The following is a 23186-nucleotide window of genomic DNA, read 5'->3' as shown; positions in this document are numbered from 1 at the left end:
TCCTGTAAGTAGATCCCATATACAGGCCCTGGTTGTACTCACTGCCAGGGAAGGGCGAGCTCCTGCTGCTCTGGAGCCCGGACCACCCCAGCCACCCCCGCCCTGGGCCCTGCCGGGTGTCCCCTCAGGGACCGGCGCTACGCGCTGCCCCGCAGTGGTACAGCCTTCCCCCCCTCCCGCGCCGGGTCCGCATGGTACAGACCGCGCTCCCCCCTCCCCCCCCCGCACCGGGCCGCAGTGGTCTGCCCCGCACTCCCCCTCCCCGCCGCGGTGGTGCGCGCCGCGCCTGCGCAGTGGCGGGGCCGGCGCTCAGCTGGGTAGTGTTTACCGCTGCGGGACGGCCGCACCGCCGGGCCCGGGAGGGAACGGGCTGCACCGAGCCGACCCGCCGCTCAGGTACGGCCGGGGGGCGAGGAGACTCTGTCCGCTGAGATGCGGCCGGTCTCGGCTGGACCTGACCTCACCGGGCCGCTGCAGCATCCTCCCCCGCCCCTTCACCTCAGCCCCGTCTGGAGCCGCGTTGCCCCCCCCTCAGGCCGCGGTTCCCCCCCTCGGGCCGCTGTATCCCCTTCAGTGCCTTCCTTCGGCACTGGGGCTGTCGTTCCTGCGGGGGGTGCCCCTGGGTGGGGGTATGTCCCCTCTCGTGGTCTCTCCCCCGCCCCAGCACCGTCTCCCTGTCAGGGCGGGCCGGGCTCCCCCAGGGCCGCACTGGGGCTGCGGGCAGGGCTGGAGGCAGCGGTGCTGTGTGGAGAGCGGGGCCGCCCGGCTGTAATTAAGGCCGAGGGTGAGGGGGGTGTTATCAACATCAGGCTTTCCTAGATCTCCCTCCCACTCTCATCGCCTCGGCAGCAGCCTGATAACGCAGGTAGTGATGGAGCTATATGATGTGGGGCTTTTTAAGTTGTTATTTGAGACGGGTAGAGGGGATCATATTGAAACCTGTGCCAGCTGTAACTTTTTTTTGGTCGGTAAACACTCTCACCTTTGTTATTTCTTCTGGAGCGTATTATGTCATAGCAGGGATTACCCTGGAAATCTGTTGGGGTGAAGAATTGCATTTTTGTGCCTTGTGTATTGTTTTGAGTCTTCCCCTCTGCATCTGCTGGTGTTTGCCTTGGAAGAAATTGCTTTAATTTCAGTGTTTGTTTCGGGCATCTGAATGCAGCTTCTCATGTCAGACTTGGGGTTTTTTGTAGCTTGTTTGTTTGTTTTTCTGTTTTGTTTTTGTTAAAGGAGAAGATGGCAACATGCAGTTGAAGGGCTCTTTCAATACTGAAGGGCTCTTTCAATACTAAATGGCTGCTTGGTGTGGTGTTTGTGTTGTGATCTGCTATCCATCATAATTTTTGCATGTGAACTTTGTGCCTGCTCAGATTTGTGGAAATCTGTGCTTTACCTAGAAGCGTGAAAAGTGCAACTGTGCTAATTGTGGAGTAAGAGGATCTTGTTTTAAAAAGTTTGTTAAAAATAAGTCCTACTCATAGTCTTGTTCCCCCTTCCAATAGGAGAAGGGAAACAAGGTTATCCTACTCATAGTCTTGTTCCCCCTTCCAATAGGAGAAGGGAAACAAGGTTAAAGGAAGATGAGGAATTATCCGAAGAGGAATTTAAATGTCAGAGTTCTATGTTCTGCATATAAAACATGCATGTTATTGGAAGTAAGCTAGTGTCCAATAAAAGTAATCATTTCAGAAGTAACCGATACTGTCACAACTTGGAGATTCCTTGATCTCCATTAGAAAAAGGTCTTCCATGTTGTACAACATGTTGTACAACATGGAAGAACCGGTTGTTGGTCATATAGTTGAGCTAAAACCAGGTCCCAGTGGGGCTTGCGTGAATCAGAAATAATTTGCTGGGCATTGAAAGCAGAACACTGTTGAAGGTGCAACTTTTTATTCATGCTTTAAAGCTAAAAATTTAGATTTTTAATAGCAAAAAGAGCTTAAGTGGAAGAAAAGAAGTACGGCCAAGAACAAAATATACAAAAGAAAGTCAAGGGAATCAATACCCTCAGGGAAGAGAGTATTTTAATGCAGAATGTTATATAAAGCATACTGACCGAAGATATAATCAGCCCTATATGTGCAGATGCAACAAATTGATAGGTGTATTAGAGAAGGGAAAAAAAAAAAATCAAATTGGCTGATAAACCCACCTAAGCCTTCAACTTGATGCATTTCCACTGTGAAGTAATAAAACACAATCATTTTTGGTAGAGAAAATGAAGGAGTAATGATAGAAAGGAGAGGGGTGGCATTTTTTTAAGTCTTATTAATGGTCTGAAACTGGATTGTTGTGTTTGAGACAGGAATATATTAAAAGCTGGCTCGAGTTCGCTGCCTAAGTATATCCTATTCTGTGTGTCTCTACAGGTAATCAGGATGGTATGTTATTTGAATAACTGTGAAATTTCTTTAGACTCCTGTAGCTTTTCTTTGTTTCCTCTGAAAATGAAAGTGTATAATTTGCTTCTGCTGAATGTAACAAATAAACCCCAACAATTTAGCTGTAGGCAGATCTGATCCCAGGAATGAACTCTAAAGCTGCTGCTTCTGTGGTTATTGTTATTGTGAGCAGAGAAAGGCATTGTAAATAAAGGCATTTAAAAAAAATCATGTTGTGTTTTCTGAAAAGGATTTTTTATTTAAAGATACAGGTAGGAAAGAAAAGCTAGATTAATTTTGAGTGACAAGTTCTTCTATGTTCTTCTCCCTCTATACCTTTTTCTTTAAAACATATAGATGTTTTACCACATGAAGCGTATAGCCATGCTTGGTGTAATGCAGAGTCAGGGAAGGTGCTTGCTTTTCTTTCCCCTTCGCCAACAAGCCTGAAAAGGTTGCTGGAGGTGATCATGTCAGTGAAGTCAGAAGTATTTGTAATTCGTAAATCTGTGTCCCTGAAGAGTTTCCAAATTGGGAGTTAGCTCATCTAGGACTTAAGAGAACCTAAGAAATTCCACAGGCTTCAGTGGAAATTCTTTCTGCTGTTGCTGTCTGTATCGTTAACCGTTTTACTGATGAAGGTGGCTCAAGGTTTAAAGATGAGCTGTGTGAAAGTGTTATTTCCTAAAATAAGCAAGCTTATACTCTAGGTCAGAGGTTTTCTTAACCTCTGTGAACTCAGCATCCTGATACATTTTCTTGGAACATGCAATTTGAGATTTTTCTGTTTCTTGCTGCCTTTGTCTTAGTATCTTAATTTCCCCTCGATGCTATTAGAGATATAAAGTCTCTGTGTGGCAAGAATTCTGACAGGCAAGCCAGGCTTGCACTGCTGGTTGGATTTGCTCTGAAAAATGACCTACGAGCACAGGAGCTAGAATAATCCTTTATATAAAAGGGTTCAGTGGAAAAGCTGACATGCTAGTAAAACGTTGGTAGTGTTTGAAGACAGCCATTCCACATTTAAATTGTCTATTGTGATTTTTTCCCCACTAGTGTCAGGTACTGGACGCCAGATCTGCTGCATTTTGTTTTTCATTGTTTGAATGGGGGATGAGGGTGCTGGTGGTAATGTTTTTCTGCTACTTGCCTTCCTTAGAGTACCTAAAGGTCTCTCAAAGTACTTCCATCTACAACAACATAATTTAGTGTTGAAGTGCATGTTACATGCCTCACCTTCCTTTATTGTTGTTTTAGTTTTAGTGCTTGTAGAAAACTTGTGAAGATGGGAGGTGCAGTGAGTGCAGGAGAAGATAACGATGAATTAATTGATAACCTGAAGGAGGCACAATACATCCGGACAGAACTGGTAGAACAGGCGTTCCGAGCCATTGATCGAGCGGATTACTACCTGGAAGAGTTCAAAGACAATGCCTATAAGGACTTGGCATGGAAGCATGGAAATATTCATCTCTCAGCACCATGCATTTACTCTGAGGTGATGGAAGCTTTGGATCTGCAACCAGGGCTGTCATTTTTGAATCTTGGCAGTGGCACTGGTTATCTGAGTTCTATGGTTGGACTCATCTTGGGTAAATACCTTTTCAATCATGTTAACTGTTTACGTCAGGTTGAAAAATAGAGTTTTGAAATCGGGAATGAAGCATTCCTCAAGTAATGAAACTAAAAGGTAGCTAGAAAAGTAGAGAGTGCATTAATCCAACTGGAGGATTTATCAGGATTCTTGCAACCTTTTCTCTGGAACTGGGTGGGAACCAGGTTTCTGTGGCAGTTCGGAACACGCAACGATGTAATTGCGCAGGTGGCTGTAGTGGATTCCTGCAGGACTGGACACAAACTTGGGTTTGTTGCCCCTTAAGCAAGAACAGTGCTTGGAAGTCCTTGGAAGCAGGAGTGCCATGTTTAACCTGGGATTGAGCGTGTCCACAGAAACCTGTGACCACAGCTGCTTTGTGTCTTGTTTGTTTTTACACTGTCCTGTCTAGACAGAAACATGTTTGAGATCCAGTTTTGACTCTCACCAACCAACAGGCAGGAAAAGTCTGTGGAAAGCAGTTAGTGCATCAGAACTGACTTCGTGACCACATCTACAGTTGGCACAAAGTGAAGCATCAAACTGCAATTACACAACTGCAGTTCACCCTTAAGTATTTCAGTCAGCAACCGTGCTGCCAGGATAGATAACAAATGCCTACAGGGTACATATTTTTCTTTTGTGGGGGTATCAAGAAATTTAACTGCTGAAATGTTGTCAGGATAGAGCCTTGCTCCCATCTCCCATTTGCCATTTTCTGCTAGGTTTGCTGACATTACCTAGGATGCCAATATGTTACTTTTGAATTCTTTTGAATTTTTGGAAAAGTTACCGAGTCAATTCTGAATAAAAAGCATGAGTGCTGAACAACTTCTGTATTTTCTAATTTATTTTTGCTGTTAATTGAGGACCGTTCCCGATTCCTTTGAGGAGTTTTTTAGCATATCAGCAAGGGGGTATAAAAGTAACATAAAGGGGTTTTTTGAGGGATTTATTAAAAATGCAGGCTATTTTTTCTGTGTTGGAATTTTTTCCAGGTGGTAGTGTCAGCATTTCCCTCCTACAGAGGAATTTCCTGCGTAGTTAAGAGCAAATGATTCAAAATCAATTGTGCAAAATGGCCTCGTTCGCTGCCAGAAATTGCGGGTATAGGGTTGCAATTCCTGCTGTAGTACTAAGATAGCTGACCCTACACAAGCGCTGACTGTCTGACACTTGAGGAACAATCTGTTACAGGAAGTAACCAAAGCTGTATTCAGTCCTGCTGGGTTTTGTGTTGTTGCCTGTTACCATTATCCTACTGTTCTAAATTTGTAGGTCCTTTTGGTGTTAACCATGGTGTGGAGCTTCATTCCGATGTGATTGAATATGCGAAGCAGAAATTGGACTTCTTCATTAAAACAAGTGACAGCTTTGACAAGTAAGAATGTGGAATGCTCGTTTGGATTCATGTTGTGCATTTGGATTTAGTCATGGCAGTTCTTGCTCCCATGTGTCAGCTCTGGATTCAGGGTAATCTGTGGATTCTGGCTCCTTACGCTTGCTGAGCTGCAGTGTGTGACCTTCTAAGCTGATGTGTATTGTGGGGGAGTTTCAGAAATTTTTGCAGTGTTTTTAATAGCGGTGCTGCTGTTGCAGAGCTTAGAGGAAGCTGAAGAAGGTTACCTATTTTAAAATGCACTTGCAGGTAACAACTTGAAACTTGCAAATAACACGAATAGTTAATGTTTGTGATCTGAGAGCATGCATGGTTATCAGAAGAATATGAACTGATTTCTGTGGTGGCCTAATATGTTTTATCTCAGAAGAAGAAAAATGGTGTTTTAAAATATGAAGGTAGCTTTATGATGATAAAGTTGGTACTAAAACTGCTCGGCATTTGATTTATGTTCTTCCTTAGAACCTCCATTCTGCTGCTGTCACAAGTAATAACTTTCCAGCAAGATAACCATTGCCAATAGTAACCTCAGCAATAAAAGTTGTAACTGTCATATTTTTGGATCCATCTCACAGTTTGTCCAAACAGAGAAGTAAAACATCTCTGGATACCTGATAGTCCTCCTCTCATGGGAGGAAGAAAATTAAAGTCATTACATGCTGGAATTTAAACTACTCAGCCTTGTCCTGTTACTGCTGTACTGGAAAACTGCTGCTGAGAGGGCTGTATTTTTTAGATGTTGGCAGCAGGCTGAAAGTTTTCAGTGTGGAAGGTACTTGCACATAGATCACTGACGTTTTTTTTCAGAGTGACATTGCTGCTGTTTGAATAGATGTTTTAGGAAGACTCTTTTTCTCTCTCCAGACGAATAGCCGTGGAGCAAAAGTGAGCTGAATTCAGAAACCAATATGACTGGAAAATTGGCACTGCTGAGAGAAATGGCTGCTGGGTTGTGCTGTTAGAACACTGTGTGCAGAACTGTTAGCTGGCTGCTCTGAATGTCTAGCAGGCTTTGCAGAAGCAGAAAGCTTCAGGAAGTGTTTAGGAATAAATAGGTGCTATATTGAGCTGCCTGTCAAGATACCAGTAGAAGAATGGATATGTTGTACAACTATCAAAATCAGCCCTTAAATGTGGGGTTTAAAGCTTATGTAGATTCGGAGCATGTAAGAAAACCAGAAGCATCACAAAATATTTAATTTATCTTCTAAACTGAATCAGAAATGCTACAGGCAAAAGCACTTTTTATGAAGGGTGAAATCACAGTTCTTTTGAAGCTAATGGCAAAACTTCCACCGGCTTCAGCAAAGCTTATTTTTGAAGCATCAGGTCATACTTCCCCACAACATCTGAAAGCCATTTAAAAGCTTTTGGAAATGCCAAAAAAACCCTGGTGCAGTCCTTAAAAGACTTCAAACATTTGGAATTGCAGGTCTAATGTTTATATATGTGTATTACAACCAAGTCAGCATCAGGTGACTAAAAATAGCTCGTTCTGAAGAGTTATATGCAACTCAAGTATGAAATTATGCATCCTTGTCCTTTGGAGACTTTCATCTGTGAATTCTCAGCTCATTGTTCTGTGGTTTTGAGACTTCTAGCTGTGGTCTGTTCTGATAATATCTAGAATATAGAGACTTCAGAGGAGAAATCCTGTGAAACTGGGTTTTTTCCCCAAGTATTTTTCATTGTTTCATTTTTCTAGAATCATGAAAAAAATTAATTGGATAAATTTGTAAGAATCTTGAATGATACATATCTTCTTCATTTTCAGATTTGAATTTTGTGAGCCATCTTTTGTTACCGGCAATTGTTTAGAGATTTCTCCGGACTGTACTCAGTATGACCGTGTTTACTGTGGTGCTGGGGTACAGAAGGAACATGAAGACTACATGAAGAATCTGTTGAAAGTTGGGGGAATTCTTGTCATGCCTCTAGAAGAGAAGGTTGAGTTTCTTTCTACCCATATTTCTCTTTCAGTCATTCTTAATTTTGATCTCCGTTTAGTCAATAGCTCTTCCTTTAGTTTGCCCTTCTTGTCACAGAATGGAGAAAGCATTAAGTGCACCGGTTTTCACTAAGTAGAAACTGAACGCTGCACTCTTCATAATTTAAAAAAAAAAAAAAAAATCACAGTTCTACCAGTTTTTCACATATTCCAATCTTTTGCTGTTAATTGCAAATTTAGTTTCATGCTGCAGAAGAATGTCAGCAAGATGTTGTTCAAGTTACATAATCTAGTGAAATACAAAATTTTACACCCTAACTGGCTTTTGAAAGAGCTTGTCCCCATTTACAAGTGTCAGTAGATTCTTTTTAGTAAAAAGTGGGCAACTGCCCTGTATGTGAACTCAAGATTGTAATTCAGGTTATCTTTTTGGTGTAAAGGTGTGCTGTTTTAATGGACATGCATGGCTGAGGTGTCGTATCTGACCTTTTGTCTCTGTCAGGGTAGTTGAGAAGAGCAGAGTGCAGAGTTTCTTCCCAGCAAGATGCTTTGCAATGAGTTAGTGCGGGAGATTTGAGCTGGAACAGAAATCCAGTAATTGCTTCAAGAGTGGATGTTCGTCAGTGACTGACATGTTTTCTCAGTAATCAGACATGGCTGTTCTGGTTCAGAATTGGGAAAGTGGGATGTCCCAAACTGCCAGTGCCCATACTCTGTTGTAATAGATGAAGTTCCTTGGGGCTAATCCTGTAAGGAGTTCTCAATTTTCTAAAAAAACCCAGCAGTGTTTCTCCTTTTTACCCAACTCTTACTGTTGTAGCTTCTGGTACTTTAACCACTTGTCCAAGCAGAAAAGTTGTTTGTTCACTTTTTTTGTTCAAAAATCTTACTGTAGTTCACACAATGGACAATAATCTCCTTGTTTTGGTTTAGTTGACTAAGATAACTCGTACTGGTCCTTCTGCCTGGGAGACCAAGAAGATTCTTGCTGTTTCTTTTGCTCCTTTGATTCAGCCTAACCACGCAGATTCAGGAAAATCAAGGCTTGTTCACTTGCGTGAGTACAGACATTCTTGAGTATGGGGGAGGTTTCTCTTGCTGTTTGGCTATAAGCTGCACCTTGCTTCCTTAGATATTGCATCCCTATGAATCCTTTCAAGGAAAATTACTCCAACTGCTTCCTCCTTTGAACAGCTGTCTGAGTCTTGTGTTGGATCCCAGTCTATCTTTGAGGATATCTGCGGAGGCCTGGTGCAAGAATCAGAATTGTGTCAAACGGATTCTAAACACAAATGCTTTCTTGTGGAATTGTACCTAAACTTTGTGGGATGTTTGATCATTGCTTTTGCACGTGCAGACATCTGTTCCAATCCTGAATTGTGTACTGTCATGGTTCTCAGGCATTTGCCATGGTGATGGAAAATACACAAGCAGTACGTGCAGACGAACTTTATATCTACTCAAAGGTTCTCACTGGCCAGCAATTCAGAATTATCCTGAACCTGGAACACTTGAGGGATAGAAGCTGTACAATTTTTGGTTAGCTGTCTGAAATGCCGGTCGTACAGTGGCCTCAATCTTTAGATTAAGACTAAAGTGCGGAGAGGCCTCTTAAGAACACATGAAGACAGAGATACTTCCATAAAGAGATTAGTCAGGCTTTGTTCTTATTCTGGAAAGGTGTCTTTGCATGACAAAAAGCAGCTCAGTAAGCAGTCCCTACAGTGCTATAAAGTCCATTAAGTGCATGTTTCAGCATACTTCGTGTGGTGGCTTTGTAATGGGACCTGCATATGTATTACATGCAGTTTTTTTCTGGTTCCATCATTCAGGTCACAGGAATGCTTACTTGTCAGTAGAAGACAAGTGGGTTGGTTTGTTTCAGTTTAACTTGATTTTAGTATGTGAAGTCTAAAGCAGTTTTTGAAGAGCATAGATAGTACTTGTGTTTTATAAGTGAAAAACTTGGCAAAGCTGAAGTAACTTCACAATAGAAAAATCATTTTATGGAAGAGTTAAATAGACTTCAGGTCTAGCGTCTAGCTCTCTACAGTAGGAAAATATCTTTTTTTAAGTTATGAAACAGTCACAGTTTCAGTCACTAAGTCTGCATTCTTATAATCTTTTAAGACGTGTATCTTAAAATAACTGTGAGGACTTGACATCAAAATATGAAACTCTTCTTTCATCCCATTCTTTTTTTTCTTCAGTTAATGAGAGAAATGCATAATTAAATTTTGCTTGGAAAGTTACAATACAGTTTATCTGAGTTGACAGGAGTTGAATAGAGCTGTTTTTGTAACCAGAGGAAGGAATTCAAGTGGCCTGATTGAATTTAAGCAAGTACAGCTTTTCCTATGAGTACTCTTGAGGGGAGTTTCTCCATATCTGTTCATGGTTTTCGTTTTGTTTTAGCCCCAGTGGCTGTTCGCAGCCTCCAGGATCTGGCTCGCATAGCCATCCGAGGAACCATTAAAAAAATTATACATCAAGAAACAATGAACAAAAATGGAAATGGGCTGAAGAACCCTCCAAGATTTAAACGAAGACGTGTGCGTCGCCGTCGCATGGAAACTATTGTTTTCTTGGACAAAGAGGTCTTCGCTAGTCGTATCTCCAACCCATCAGATGATAACAACAACAGTGAGGATCTCGAGGATGAGAGACAAGAAGAGGAAGAAACTAAACCCTCTGAACTAAAGCCAGATCCTCCTGTAAACTTTTTGAGAGAAAAGGTCTTGAGTCTGCCTTTGCCTGATCCCTTGAAATATTACCTGCTTTATTACAGGGAAAAGTAATTTCCTCCTCCTAGAAACTGGGAAGTAGGCAGAAAATAAAGTACTACTTAGGGCTTGACAAATGTATACCACTTGTTTGCCTGCTAATATGACCACCCAAGGCAGTAGGCTAGCTGGGGAATGTGGCTGCTGTACACTTAAACCTTATAGCTTTTTTTGAGTTTCTTCTTTCTTCTCAGTTGTGTGCTATAGTTTTATCCTACAGCAGGGATTCCTTAGGAAGCAAGTTGGTGAAATGCTCAGCTGCTTGTGGAGAGGAGGATTTAATTCCCTGAAACTAACTGCACAGAGATATTCTAAAAATCTCGTGGCTGCTCTACTGAATTGCAGTTTTTAAATATTCTTAAGCAGTTCCCCGAAGACCGTTGCCGTCTGTGCTCTCTCCCACTAAACCTGCCATGTGTTTACTGTGGTGTGTGTTTAATGGAGGATGAGATTATTAGTGAAAACTGACCTGGCAAATCTTGTTTCTTCCAGTAATCTGAAAAAGCACAACTTTTACAGAAAGGAAAGGATTTTTGGCATCTGGCCTTGTGGCATCCGGGTTTTGAATGAGAAGGAAAGCATCAGCTCCCCTTTGGTTTGTCTCAGTTTTGTGTATAAACTATATATAATTTTTCATTAAAAGGTAAAGGTGTTTTACAGAATATTGGTTTTCTTCATGGGAAACACCTGTTCTAGTGAATTAGTCTAACAGAGAGGCAAATTTGTTTTGTATTTTTTTTTAAAGCAATGGAGGCAAGTGAAGAGTTGCGAAGCTGATTCGCTTTGACAGGATGCTAGGGTAGTCAGGGTTGTGACTGGTCTCTGGAAATGTTTACAGAGTAATTTTCAATGGGGAAGAGGATAGAGAGGAGATTCGTAGCAGTGAGTTTGTGAAAACTGACTGTGAAAGCAGAATCTGTGGATTTTGCTATTTTATGAGAACATACGTCTGCGGGGCTGAACAGAGTGAAGTGCAGAGCGCTAGCCTGAGTGGAGTGGCTTGTGTCCCAGTAATTCAGCCAAATGTAGTTTTGTGGAGAGTACGTAGAACTTGAAAACAGTCTAGAAAGCCAAATTGATGCAGTTCTTAGGTGTTCCTGTGTGTGTGCCCCTGCTGTAGCAAGGTGACTAGAATACAACTTGTGCACACATGGCCTACATACGGTAGGTGGAATGAAGTTGATCAACTTCGTAGGTGTATTTATTCCTGCAACAATTAAGTAGTTGTTTTAGCAAGCTCATATAGAAGGATGTTACACTCTGCAGTTCGGTGGATGTGAACTCAAATTTTTATTCCCAAGTCTTCCTGTAACGGTGCCGGAAGGAGGTACCATGTTTAGAAGTGGAAGTTTACTTGGTTCAGCCTGTTTGAAAAATATGCCTAAACTGGTAAAGGCTAGAAAGAAACTCTTGAGCTTGTATTGATGTGAAATGCTCCTAAAGCTGGGGGGAGTGAGAAACCCCCTCTCAGTAGGTAATGAAGCGATGTTAAGGCGTTGCCCCATTAGAAGCACTTGAGTTGGTATCACTTTGATATCTTTTTTTTTTGTTGTTTTTGGTACAATCTCCTAATTTTCTGAGGAATGGATGAATGAAGACTGTCTTGCCAAAAATACGCTGGGTTTTCGGTTAATGGTACTGAGTTGCACAGGTTGCTTAATGATAAATAGTGTTTCAAAGTTCTGTGCGGCTTTGAAAATAAATGGTTAACTCTTGTATGTCTAATCCTGAGGTGGAGAATTCTTCTTTGCTTAATAGGCTTTTTGTATATCTTTGAGAATATTATCTGATAATACAGTGTTATGTGGCTGCTGGCACACACGCGGTCGTAGGCTGTGTTTTGCCTCTGGTTTCCTAAGTCTCCACTTCTGGTCTAAATGGTACCCCAAGCTATCTTGCTCCCTCAGATTTTTTATTTCTTTATTTTAAATGGGGCAGATCTGTGGCCACCGAGCTGATGGTTTCCTGTAAACATACAAGTATCCATCTTGTCATTCTGGCAACTTTCTCCAAATGAAAATCCTGAATATAGTGGTAAATGGAGGCTTAACAGAATCTATGTGTAAGGTTTCTCTGTGCTCCCCCAAAGGGTGTCGCCTCTGTAATTGTGAGGCATTTCTGCTTAACAGCTGTCAAACTAGGTGTGTGCCTTTCTGTATTGTGGCACAGTTTCCACATCCCTACATAGTACAGGGCGCCTCCTACTTTTGGCTACCAGGTCATCCTTCCGTTTGTTAATTACAAAACTTTTAAAGAAGTTGCTTTAAAAATGACATTAAACTTCAGGTTTGTAAAACCTGTAAACCTTGCTGAGATTCTTTTAAAGCTGACCAGTTGAGGGACAATTATCTTTCATTCATCCCTGTTTGATTTTACCCCCATCCCGCCCCGGGTCGTAAAAGATATTTTATCAGATTTTTCACCAGATTTGCCTTTTTTTATTACATTTGCTAGATTTTTGTAGCTTTCTATAAGATGCATAAAATACTGCTATTTTTCCTGGATAAGGTTGAATAAATAAAAAATATATATACAGAAATTTTATGTTCTGGGTTGTCAAATTGTCCCCTTGTCCAAAAAACCACCTATCCAAATAAACCCACAGTGGAAATTTTATGTGTAATATAACTGTGAAATAGTATTGCTTATAGCCTGTAAATGAAGGGGAACTGTAAATACATTTTCCCTGTGCACAAGCACTTGCACTGTAGTTTTGTACGCGTTTCTAATAGAGTAATTGTAGCATAACTGGTTTTGTATAGACTGTAAACTATCTAGGAATTTTACCTGCTCTGACTGTTTCCTGTTGTGTTCTAAGTAGTCCTCAATTGTATGTGACACCTCTTAGGTTTCAATACTGTGGAAAATTTGCAAGAAAGAAATGAACTTCAAGCTGCTTTAATCATCAGTGTGTAAGTTGAAAAAATCTATGTGTAGAAACTACAGTTAAATTGGCCGGAGGCATGCAAAAGTGTTACGCAATTTAAACTTATTAATAAGTGTTTCTGTATCAATAAATTCAGTAAAGACTTTTTAGCCTTCTTAAAATGGCTTTGCATTATGTTGTGTTTAGAATACTTTGTAGATAGGTACTCTTTCCATAATTGAAGGTTAAGACACTAGAACCCTAGAAAAAGCACTTAATAATATGGTGCGGATGCATAGTTTTAGATTAACTCCTTAGAATATAATCTCTCAAAAGAAACCTGCTCAGCTGATGATTTCTAAACCTTTATGTCATGGAGTTGTGCAAGGTGTATGTTGGAATTCGCACACGTAGCACTGATCTAGATTTACTATATTAGAACGGTTTAAGAGTGAATTCACTTACGTGGCTGCTAGAACTGTAGAGAACAGATACCAAGAGGTCATTTACTCCATTTTTGTACTTCAAGGAATTGCCTAAACCAAACACGTCAGGAGTTTGTTTAATGCATTTTTGAACTGCAGCTCCCCCCTTGTCTCCTGTGCTCTGTTTCAGGGCTTAATTAATGCAGGTTTTTAAGAGCTTCCATTTCACTAGTATTGAGAATAGTACCTTAGCTTCAGCTGCAATAGGAAACTGATCATAATAGCAAATACAGCTGTTGCTAATTAAATTCATCTGCTAACCTTTATTCCGCAGGATAATTACCTGTATTCTGTGTTTCTTCCTGTCACCCGTGTGTATGATGGATGTCCTTTTACCGACTATAGCATGAGACTAGTTCAGTGTTAATGTTTTCTTGATGGGATGCTTGCTTGAAAAAAAAATAATATCCTTTTCTGCTTTGGAAAGCTATGGATGTGTCACACAAATGGTATCAAGTAAATTAAATTTGTCAGGTAATGTTTATGTTCACTTCATAGTAAAACACATAACATCACAGTTCCCTGGGAAGTAGCGATGAGCTTTTCAGGGCACATACTCCAGTGAAATCTTTCTACTGGGGCAGACGTGATAGTTAAAAATAAAGCAAAGAAGAGCGTGGGGGGGAAAAAGCACCACACCTGAAAAACAAAAGCAGATTGCCTTGCATTCTACTGGTGTAAAAAAAAAAAAAAGTCTGTGCAGCAGAGACTGGAAACGCTTAAGCACAGGATGCAAGCGTTAAATTTCATTCTCGTTGCTTAGGAGTTAACTTTTGGTTCTTGTTCTGAGCGGCACGTTCCTTTTTAAGCAATTTGTCATGTTGATAGAAATTAAGTTAACTTAATGCCAGAGTAAGCGAACTGTGATTGCTAGTGTTTCATAACATCTCGCAAACATCCCATTTTGTCACGAAGGGTAGATAAGCGAGGTAGAAGAGGTATGTTTCAAGTTGAAGTGAAGATGTGCTTCTAAAGAAATGAGTAGGTTGCAGAACTTGCCTTTTTGTACTGGGATTATTCCCTGTGGCGTGGCCGCTGCTAAATCTGCTGACTTGGCTGAAGCTCCCATTCCCACAAAGTGGTAGGCAAACACCCATTAATCCTTCCAGAAGCAGCCACCCACCCCGCAGCCAGGTGCTGAAATAAGATTCCTGAGACTGTACGTCTCGAAACATGAGTGATGCCTTGCCCAGCTCTCCCGTGAGCAAGACAAATAAACCTGGAAGGGATTTATTTGGCAGATGGTTGTTTTAGAGCTCAGAGTTTATGGACTGAGATGTAATCGGAGGCAGAAGGCAAAAGCCTTGTATTTGTAAAGAGGCCAGAGGTGCCAGGGAGGATGTTCATGACTTTCCTAAATAGTGAAGCGTGGTTTGAAGAGAGCATCTTTGTTTATTCTCCTAGAAATGTTTACAGAGCAGCTCCTAAGTAGCTGTGTTAGCCTGTTAAGAGTTCAATGTATTTTGGAAAGAGATGATATGGGGAGTGATCAGGCTCTCGTCTTTTCTGATGCACGTGAAGGACGCACTTCTAATGCACTTCATTTCTCAAACTGGAATTAAAAGCTGTCATTTACCTGGAGTAACCTGCTCTCAGCTGCCAATTGTGAGATAGATAAATATATATATATATATTTATATATTTATAAAGGCTGAAGCAGGTAATTCCGCCTTTTACAACCTGTTTTCGGGTTGGGTGGCCACTAGAGGACACTCTGCTCAAATCCATGAGCTGGGCCCGCAGGGGGAGCGGGGAGGAGTTCAGAGAACTTGCTTGGATCCCGAAGTGATGTCAGGGCAAACAAACAACAGATCACCTGAGGACTAGATGCACAATATCTGCCGTATAACGCCCTTTTTAGAGCTGGGAAAAAATACAGCTTTCACCATCTATGACGTGAAATTTGTAAGTGAAACCCCAAAACACAACACTCTGTCCCCAAAAGTTCAAGTGACAACCCAAAGGGAGAAGAGGTTTAAATGTCACTCTTGTTAGGTGCCGTTTTGTCACGTTAATTATGTTGTAGCTTACAGTGTGAAGCAGACTGATGCAGGGTGATGGGAACTCTCGTTGGCTTTTCCAGGTAATGTGGAATGGTGCCGTGCTTGGAATTCCGCAAGTACCTTTATATCCTCATGAGCATTAATGCCTCTCACTCGCGTTAAACCCGCACGTTTAGGATCTTGTGTAGTAATAATTTAAAACCTAAACACAAGCTGTTCTCACACTAAGCATCTTTGTATCAGTAAAAGGTGATTAATTCAACTGGAATCAGGTCCTCCCTTTTGCATCTCAATCTTATCACCTAGTGAGAGAAACAAACAGAGGTCTGCGTTTCCTACGGTTCAAACTCAGTTGATGTCATTGTTTCATTCCCTCTTCACCCCTCAATTGCTTTTCATTTCTCCAAAATCCTGACATTTTTCCAAATGACATCCTCGCAGAAAGAAATTATACTAGCTAAAAGGTCTCTGATATGAGTTGGCTTTTACTCTGCATAAGAAACTTTACAGAATGTTTTTTGTCTTTATTTGCAGGTTATTTATCTCTGTTAGTGATCTCCCTTTTATGATCACTTATCTGTAGCGTTCCATGGTCCCATCAATGGTTGGAGCTGTATTTTTGCTGGATGTTTTAAGTACATGTAATAAGAGACAGTCTCTATCCGAAAAGCCTTACCGCCTGATACGTTTGACAGGCTGTTAGATAAGATACTCTCCTTAGTTTGCAGAGAGTTTGCTAAGGCAAAAATTTGGACATAAAAAACCCTGACCCTGGGCCATCCGTGTCCCTGCTCAGCTCTGAAAGCACAGGGGCGTTTTTCGGTCGTTGTCCACAAAGGTGCGTTCCGCAGGAGAAGGTGAGGAGTTAACTTGCTGTTCCAGATAAGAAACAAGGCAAAAATAAATCAAAATTTAGAGTCTGTATTTCAGCACCACAATTAAAAGAGGGGAGGGAACAGTCTGATCTTCAGTGATGTACATAATGGCAGAGAGGGTGGGCGGTTGGACTGTCAAACTGCCTTAATTTAATTGCAAACACATGCTGATGAGTCCCCTCCTCCTGGACCTCAGGGCTGGGAAACTTTTTTTTTTTTTTTCTTTTTGTCAGCTCCCTGCAGTTCAGATTTGAGGCAAATACACTCCAGCGAACACCATGCTGCTCAAACCTGCCGCTCTTCCAGGCTTTTTGTGTTTTCTCCTCTTGCCCAGTTTCTCCTGCTCCTGTCCCAGTCGCTGCCTCTGCTTCAGGACTACAGTAAGATGCATGCATCTGATGTTGGAAACCATCCCCGATATCCCACCCCAGACAAACATACTGTGAGTAACCATTGCATTTACTGCCTTTCTTACCTGCTTGCTCTTTAGAAAGAGGAAAGAAAAAGTCGAGGCCAAAGACATGGTTTTTATCTTCCTTTTTTTTTTTTTTTCTGCTGAATTGTCTGCATGACAAACTCTTCCACGCTTTTAAAGCATGAAACGGAAACTGCTTCTTTTAGCATCGGTTAATTGTTAACAGGATAATCAAGGGAACTGAAAAAATTTAATAAGAGCAATGCTGGCATGATCACTGGAGGAGTTTTGGAGAATCAAACATTACGAGCGTTAAACTGAATTTATAGAAAGGTACACAGTTTACGTTTGAGAAGGCTTTGTATGTGAGTGTAGGGGGAGAGAGGAAATTTTGCAGTTCAGGCTTTTATCTCTACAGAAAAGAACACTTCTAATAAATACAACCCTATTTCTTTCCTAGACTTTTAAGTGCTGGTTTTCCAGTCTCTATCTGAACTATACAAACCAAACTTAAGGCTTGGTTTGTATATTGTGGCAAGTCACATATTCCTTGAGAAATAAAGTACCTGTTGGAGAGGGAGCTGCTGTCTGAGCCCGTTTGGATGGGAAAAGGTGAGGAAAAGGGCACATAAGGCTTGGAGCCTCCCCAGCAGCTCTTCCTGATAGTGCCAGAAGAGCACTTCCCTGTGGTTAAGTAGTTAAATTTAAAGGTGGGTTTAAGATGCAGTGACAAAGTACTTCCCCTTGTGCTACTCTTAGATGATCGCTTGGTTTGAAAGGCTTTTTTTTTGTAAAATGGTAGGAAAGACTTGTCAAAAGCTTATCTTTATACGCGTTGTCCTTAAACTGCTGCCGATTGTAAAACTTTTTCAGCGCTAGTTTGAGAAGTTTTTCCCCTGGGCCTGTAACAAACCAAATTTGCTCTCAGCCAGAACATCTATACCAGCCGTTCTCCTGTAAACATCTCACTGATGCTGCTCGTGCATTTGCTTCTGCCGGCAGCCTAAGGAGCGGGATATGGGCAGGATGCTGGCGTTTGAATTGCTGCCATCCGGATCTGCTTTGGTGGATGGAAACTGCCGAAGCTGTTTCATTAGTGGCACGTGGGGAAAATGCCTACGCTTGCTCCAGCTGCCAGAGCTGTGCTGTTGGGGAAACTGGTTACGCTTGGGAGTCCCCCTGCCATGGGGCAGATCAGCTCCTGGACTTGCTCTCCCCCAAGGCTGGCGATGGAGCGGTGATTCTACACTCTGAAACTGGGCAGTTCTGTCTGGCCTGTTGCAGACTGTCTGGGTAGGGGTTATCTGCTCGTACAGCAACTTGCAGAGTCTGACTCTCCACATTGTCACTACACTTTTTTCCCTCCTTATCCCCCTACATCTTGAAATACTGAAATATTTAAAATACCCTTACACTGTTGGATTTTAGCAAAATAACGTGTTTCTCCTTGTTTAAACATAGATTTTAGCAGGGGGAAAGGTTTGGCCGAACTGGGATATGCCTGAGCTCAGTAAAGCTTGATTTCTGTTCTCTGAAGTGAGACGTTTACTCTCACACTGGATTGCCTGAGTGTGTTTCTGGTAGTGATCTTTTGAATTTGGGAAATTTACTGTGGTCACCAACTTTTTTTCAGTACTGGAATGGTGGATTTCTAAATGCCCTCTGCCGACAGCACACTTCATACTTTCTGTGCTTGTCCTTGCAGCTTTAGTAAAATTCCAGGTAGTATCTTCCTATAAAGTAAGGGACATTTAGTTGTCCGGAAAACTCAATCTAGAAAGGTGACCACGTTTTCCTGTGCATTGTATACAGTCAGCCTAATTCCCTCTCTCCAGCTCTAACTGGTTTGAACATACGCTGCTTGTAAATGGTCCATGTTTTGCCTGCTTAACAATTTGGAAAGCTTATTTGTTTATTTTGATGTGACAGGCATAGCCTTGAATGGGAGATAGGGTTTTTAAACATTAACTAAAGGGTATAGGCGTGAGATCTAAAAGTAGTAATATTCCAAAATGAGATTACTTCCTTTATCGATCAGTATTTTTAAGGAGATTTATCTGGTTTTTTTCTCTTTTAATACTGCCTGCATAATTATAAGCAAAACTCATACTGATGAGCAGAGTTCCCCATAGATACAAAGCCACATGAACCTGGTAAGTGTTCTCTGTTGGCGGATCATGTGCCTTTGTGTGGTGTGTGGCAAGTAAAAATCCTGACTTTCTGGTTATCTTGGAGATCTAATGTATGTAAATGCATTTGCCAGCCAGCATCCCGTTGTATCTGTTATAAAAAGCATTTGAATAATTAAACTTTTTTCAATCGTGAAAGATCAAAGAATCCTTCTTAACCAAGCCCCTGACTGGTCCAGCTTTTTGGTATGTTAATCTTTCTCCTGGGAGGACCGTTGTGTCAGAGTGAACATTCAGAATTATAGCAGGAATAGTCTTGATCATGGAGTTATTCTGAGTAGGAAATGTGGGATTGTGATATTTTCCACATTTGCCCTTTGGTATGAATAGGACGGAGTCTGTGACTGCAGATACAAACGCCGATCCCAGGCTCCAGCTCGGTTCCCTCTTGGAACAGCTGCAGTTTCCAGATGGAGTTTGCTTTGAAGTTGAGAGTTTGGGACTTTCTGACCTCCATGACTCCATGCCACCCTCTCTCTAACAATCCTTGAAGAGTGGGGAAGTCTTCTAGCCGGCACACGCTGTGCTTCAACGAGCCCCGTTGGCAGATGGCCCCCTCGGGGCTGTAGCCAGCTGGCGTAACTTGGAGCAGCCCATAGCCTTCTCCGAGCGATGCTGGGGTTGGCATGGAACCAGTTCCAGGATTGATGAGCTGTTACTGGCTCCTCTTTGGTCGCCATTTCCCTCCTCCCTTCCCAGTCCCAGCTGGGTGCAGCTGAGGATCTGGCCCAGTGTCTGGTTTTAGCAATAGACTATTTGTCTTTGGTAATGAAGTCTGTTCATTTCATCCTGGGCAGAGAATAGGATGGCAGGAATGGCTACACGTGTACAGATAAGTAATCTATAAAAATTCATGGTGTACAACTGCAAACGTATTTTGGATGCTGTCTGTTCAACTGGAACCTGCTTATCCAGATGTGATCTGCTGGTTACCGCTGGGATTCAAGCAGTTCTTTTTGCCAGCAGCCCAAAGAAGGGAACAGCTGTGAAACATAGACTCAGAAAATTTCAATAGGTCTTTAACCTTCTAAGTCATTTGTTCTACAGTGTGACATTTGGAACAATAAACTTTGAAATGTGTGGGCACGAGTAGAAGAAATCTATGGAAAGAAGTTCCCCTCTGGCTGGCAGCTAATGGCTTGCAATCCAATTATCCGTGGTTATTCTCCTTTCTGCATTATGCATAGCACATAATGAATGAGCCCTTCTAGACAAGCATAGCTGAGGGCACAAGCAACGGCGGCACGGTATCTGGGATCTGAACTCATCGCTGGCATGAACTGAAGGTGACCCACTTGTTCACAGACCTGGGTGCTAATTGGGCATGGCCAGCTTGGCAAGTTTTGTTTCCCTTGGTCGTCCTGCTGCTTGTTTGGTGGCCGCTCGGTTCCTTTCGTCCTCCCGCAGGTCATTGCACTGCAGTAGGGAAGGCGGTAGGACAGGGTGTAGCTCTCCCGCTCTGTCTTAAGGAACAGTTTTGAGAAGGAACTTTATACATTTGTTGGGGAAAGGTTTACCGAGCAAATGAGTTTCTTGGAAATGCTGTTCCCTTTGCGGTCTCTGTCGTGCGCTTTGGGTTGAAGAATGGATTACTCATTTCCTCTGCGTGTGATAGACTTATATGCAGGCATTAAACGCACACCCACATGCTCTGGATGTGCCAGGTGTGATCTCTTTCTGCCTTCTTTTGCTCTAGTATTTAATCCTCATTGAGCCTTTTAGGGGTGACCAAAGCCTTCTGTGTGTTCTGTTTATAGAAGTCCCTTCATTGGAAGGAAAATGGGGAGAGAAGGTATTTTAAACATATTTTCCTTCCTAGAAACATTCTGACATCTTTTAATGAAAACATCCTAACTCTTGGGATTGTAGCTGCCTCAAGTATTTAGAAATCCTGCCTTCGCTGCGCTTCACGGTGCTTCATCAGCTGGTTCCCGCTTGAGTATTTGCATTTTCATTGACCTCACCGCATCCTTCCTCCCCCTAGGTGTACCAGCATTTTTTCATGTGCTTTATAAGGAGAAGTCAGTATTTTTTGGTGAAAGAATGTGTGTGTGTGTTCTGGGTAAAGACTTAAATGGTCATGCTGTTAAAAAAGAATAAAGCTTACACTTGTGCTACACAAGACTTGATATTAAAGAGTGCCCCAGCAGTTTGTTTAAGCTGGCATGGCGCTACTGCTTCTTGGACTCAATGAAAAAGGTAAATACGTCTTTACACTGGGAAATTGTCTTTTACTCCTTCCAGAATGAGAGAACATCAGGAGGAGGGAAAGTTGTCTTCGCTTGATGTGTGCAATGTCTTGAAAAGATGGTGCAAAGGAAACATGCATTAGGTTAAAAGAATCCTTCTCCTTGCTGACATGAATGCTCAAGAGTAGACTTAGCTGGTTTGGTTAGGATCAGACCCTAATCTCCATCCCCACTGCTAATGCTTAATAGCTCAAATTATCTAAGATCGATGAGGTCAACAGTTTGCAGTGTAATCTCCCTCCTTGAATATGTGTCCAGGGCCAAAACTATGTTTTGAAGGTGTTCTTTGCTCCTGCCTTTGCTGTCAAGAGCTAAAGGGATGCTCTGTGGCTGTGGATGAGATGATTCCACCAGGGATGAAGCACCAGCGGCCCCCTCCTGCCCTGGCACTGCCTTCGGGGCCGGGCTGTGAAGTGCAACATTGACGCCAGCTTCTGTGCAGAGAAAAGGTGGGACCAGAACAGCCTGGTGCGGCGACCGCTGAGTTACTGGCTTGCCCCAGCTGACGCAGAGGGAGCCCTTTCGAAAATCTGACCCCTGTTTGTGGGAGCTGAAATCTTAAAAAGCTGGTTTCAGGAATGCCTGTGGTTAATTCCGTAATTAAAATCTAGTGTGCCCATCCCGAAAACTTTAAAATGTAAGCAGTGCAACAGAGAACAACAGCCTGTTCTGCAGCGTGAACCTCTCTGCATCTGCTTGCTCTTCTGTGTTCCATCCCTGATCGTATAATCTGGTTAACTAGTATTTCCATGCTGAACATATTTTCCTTCCTCTTTGCTCCTCGAACAGTCAAATCTTGATGTCTTAAGCTGGTACACCCCAAAATAGCCAAGACTTGGAAAACCCCCCAGCCCCGAGCCTCCCTGCGGCCTCCTCATCTGTCTAACAGAGATGGCAACGCTCAGCTGGCCATGTAGGGGTTGGGAGTTGAAGGTTGTCATTTATTAAAGCCATTTGGGGACTCGTGTGTGAGAAGGACATTCCTGAGCTGGGGAGCCGATGACAGTGAGTCTGGAAGACTTCATTTCTATCTCAGCAAGGCTGTTTTCCCTTCCTGCCAGTTCTGGAGCTGTTTGGCAGGACAGGGAAACCTGCAGAGCGGACTCCGATGTTCTGTGGATAAGTAAGAAAAATGATCATCTTTCTGATAAATGCTCTGGCTCTTACATACGGGGAAACTTGACTTTCAAATTGCATTTAGGATTTCTTTCACGCCCTCCCTTCCCCAGGAAACACTGGGAGGAACCTCAATGTCTTATCTCTGTAAAACCACCTTTACTCTCTGCCTCTTTGTTGATAGTGATTGAGTGTCTGCCACTTACTCAACCAGTTCTGGGTGAAATGGTCCAGAACCGCCAGCATCATTGCTGTGCACAATGTTCTTAACACAAAAGATGCTTCAGTGAAACAAAACCCAGCAATTTCCGTGGAACTGCAGTAAAATACCTCTTGTAGCTAATTATCTGCTTAGTTAACATAGTAATACATGATTCTGTAAAAGCCTAAATAGATTAAATAGAAGTGGAAGTTTCTTGTAAAAGCCATTGATTGCTTTATATGCTAATCGCTGTTAATTATTTAACACGATGCTTTCAGGAGTGATTGTTCTGATAGCAGCTGAGAGGATCAGAAAGATTCCAGTGTCATTTTGTAAAGACCTGTTTCCTCATCCATTTGCAAATTCCGGCGGTTTTTTGATCAGCCTCTGCAACGGGGTTAAGAGTTTCCAGAGTCAGCAAAGGTGAGTTATTTCAGTGGCAGATCCTAAATTATCCACGTATCCCAGCCGGGTTTTCTGTCAAAGCTATGGTGCGTTGGGACGAGGGTTTGGTGAGGTTTTCTGCTGAGCCCGTCAAGCCGGTATTGTCCGGCGGGATCGGTATTGTGTGATCAGTATTGGGGGCTGGACTAGATGACCTTAAAAGGTCCCTTCCAACCCAAACTATCCTACGATTGTCTGGTTCTCTGCAGGACGCTCCCAGGCCTCCAGGCA

At 42.3% G+C, this 23186-nt stretch overlaps 1 protein-coding gene across 4 annotated transcripts in view; it reads left to right on the top strand.

Annotated features, from left to right (window-relative positions):
- Positions 1-266: 266 nt before the first annotated feature.
- The window catches only part of PCMTD2 (protein-L-isoaspartate (D-aspartate) O-methyltransferase domain containing 2), a 63154-nt gene continuing 40234 nt past the window's right edge, over positions 267-23186 (top strand). For 2 of the 4 annotated variants that reach the window (XM_063349684.1, XM_063349683.1), the window contains exon 1: positions 16473-16782. In XM_063349684.1, the coding sequence (XP_063205754.1) occupies positions 16619-16782 (164 nt within the window). In that variant the 5' untranslated portion in view covers positions 16473-16618. Of the gene's footprint in view, positions 397-3644; positions 3980-5259; positions 5363-7154; positions 7327-8261; positions 8386-9743; positions 13841-16472; positions 16783-23186 lie in introns of those variants that run through there. The other 2 variants (XM_063349685.1, XM_063349686.1) reach the window with 2 other exon arrangements.

This window comes from Chroicocephalus ridibundus, chromosome 12 (genome assembly GCF_963924245.1).
Source record: "Chroicocephalus ridibundus chromosome 12, bChrRid1.1, whole genome shotgun sequence".
NCBI lineage: Eukaryota > Metazoa > Chordata > Aves > Charadriiformes > Laridae > Chroicocephalus > Chroicocephalus ridibundus.
Note: the sequence above shows the minus strand (reverse complement) of the source record. Positions and strands in the feature narration are given on the sequence as shown.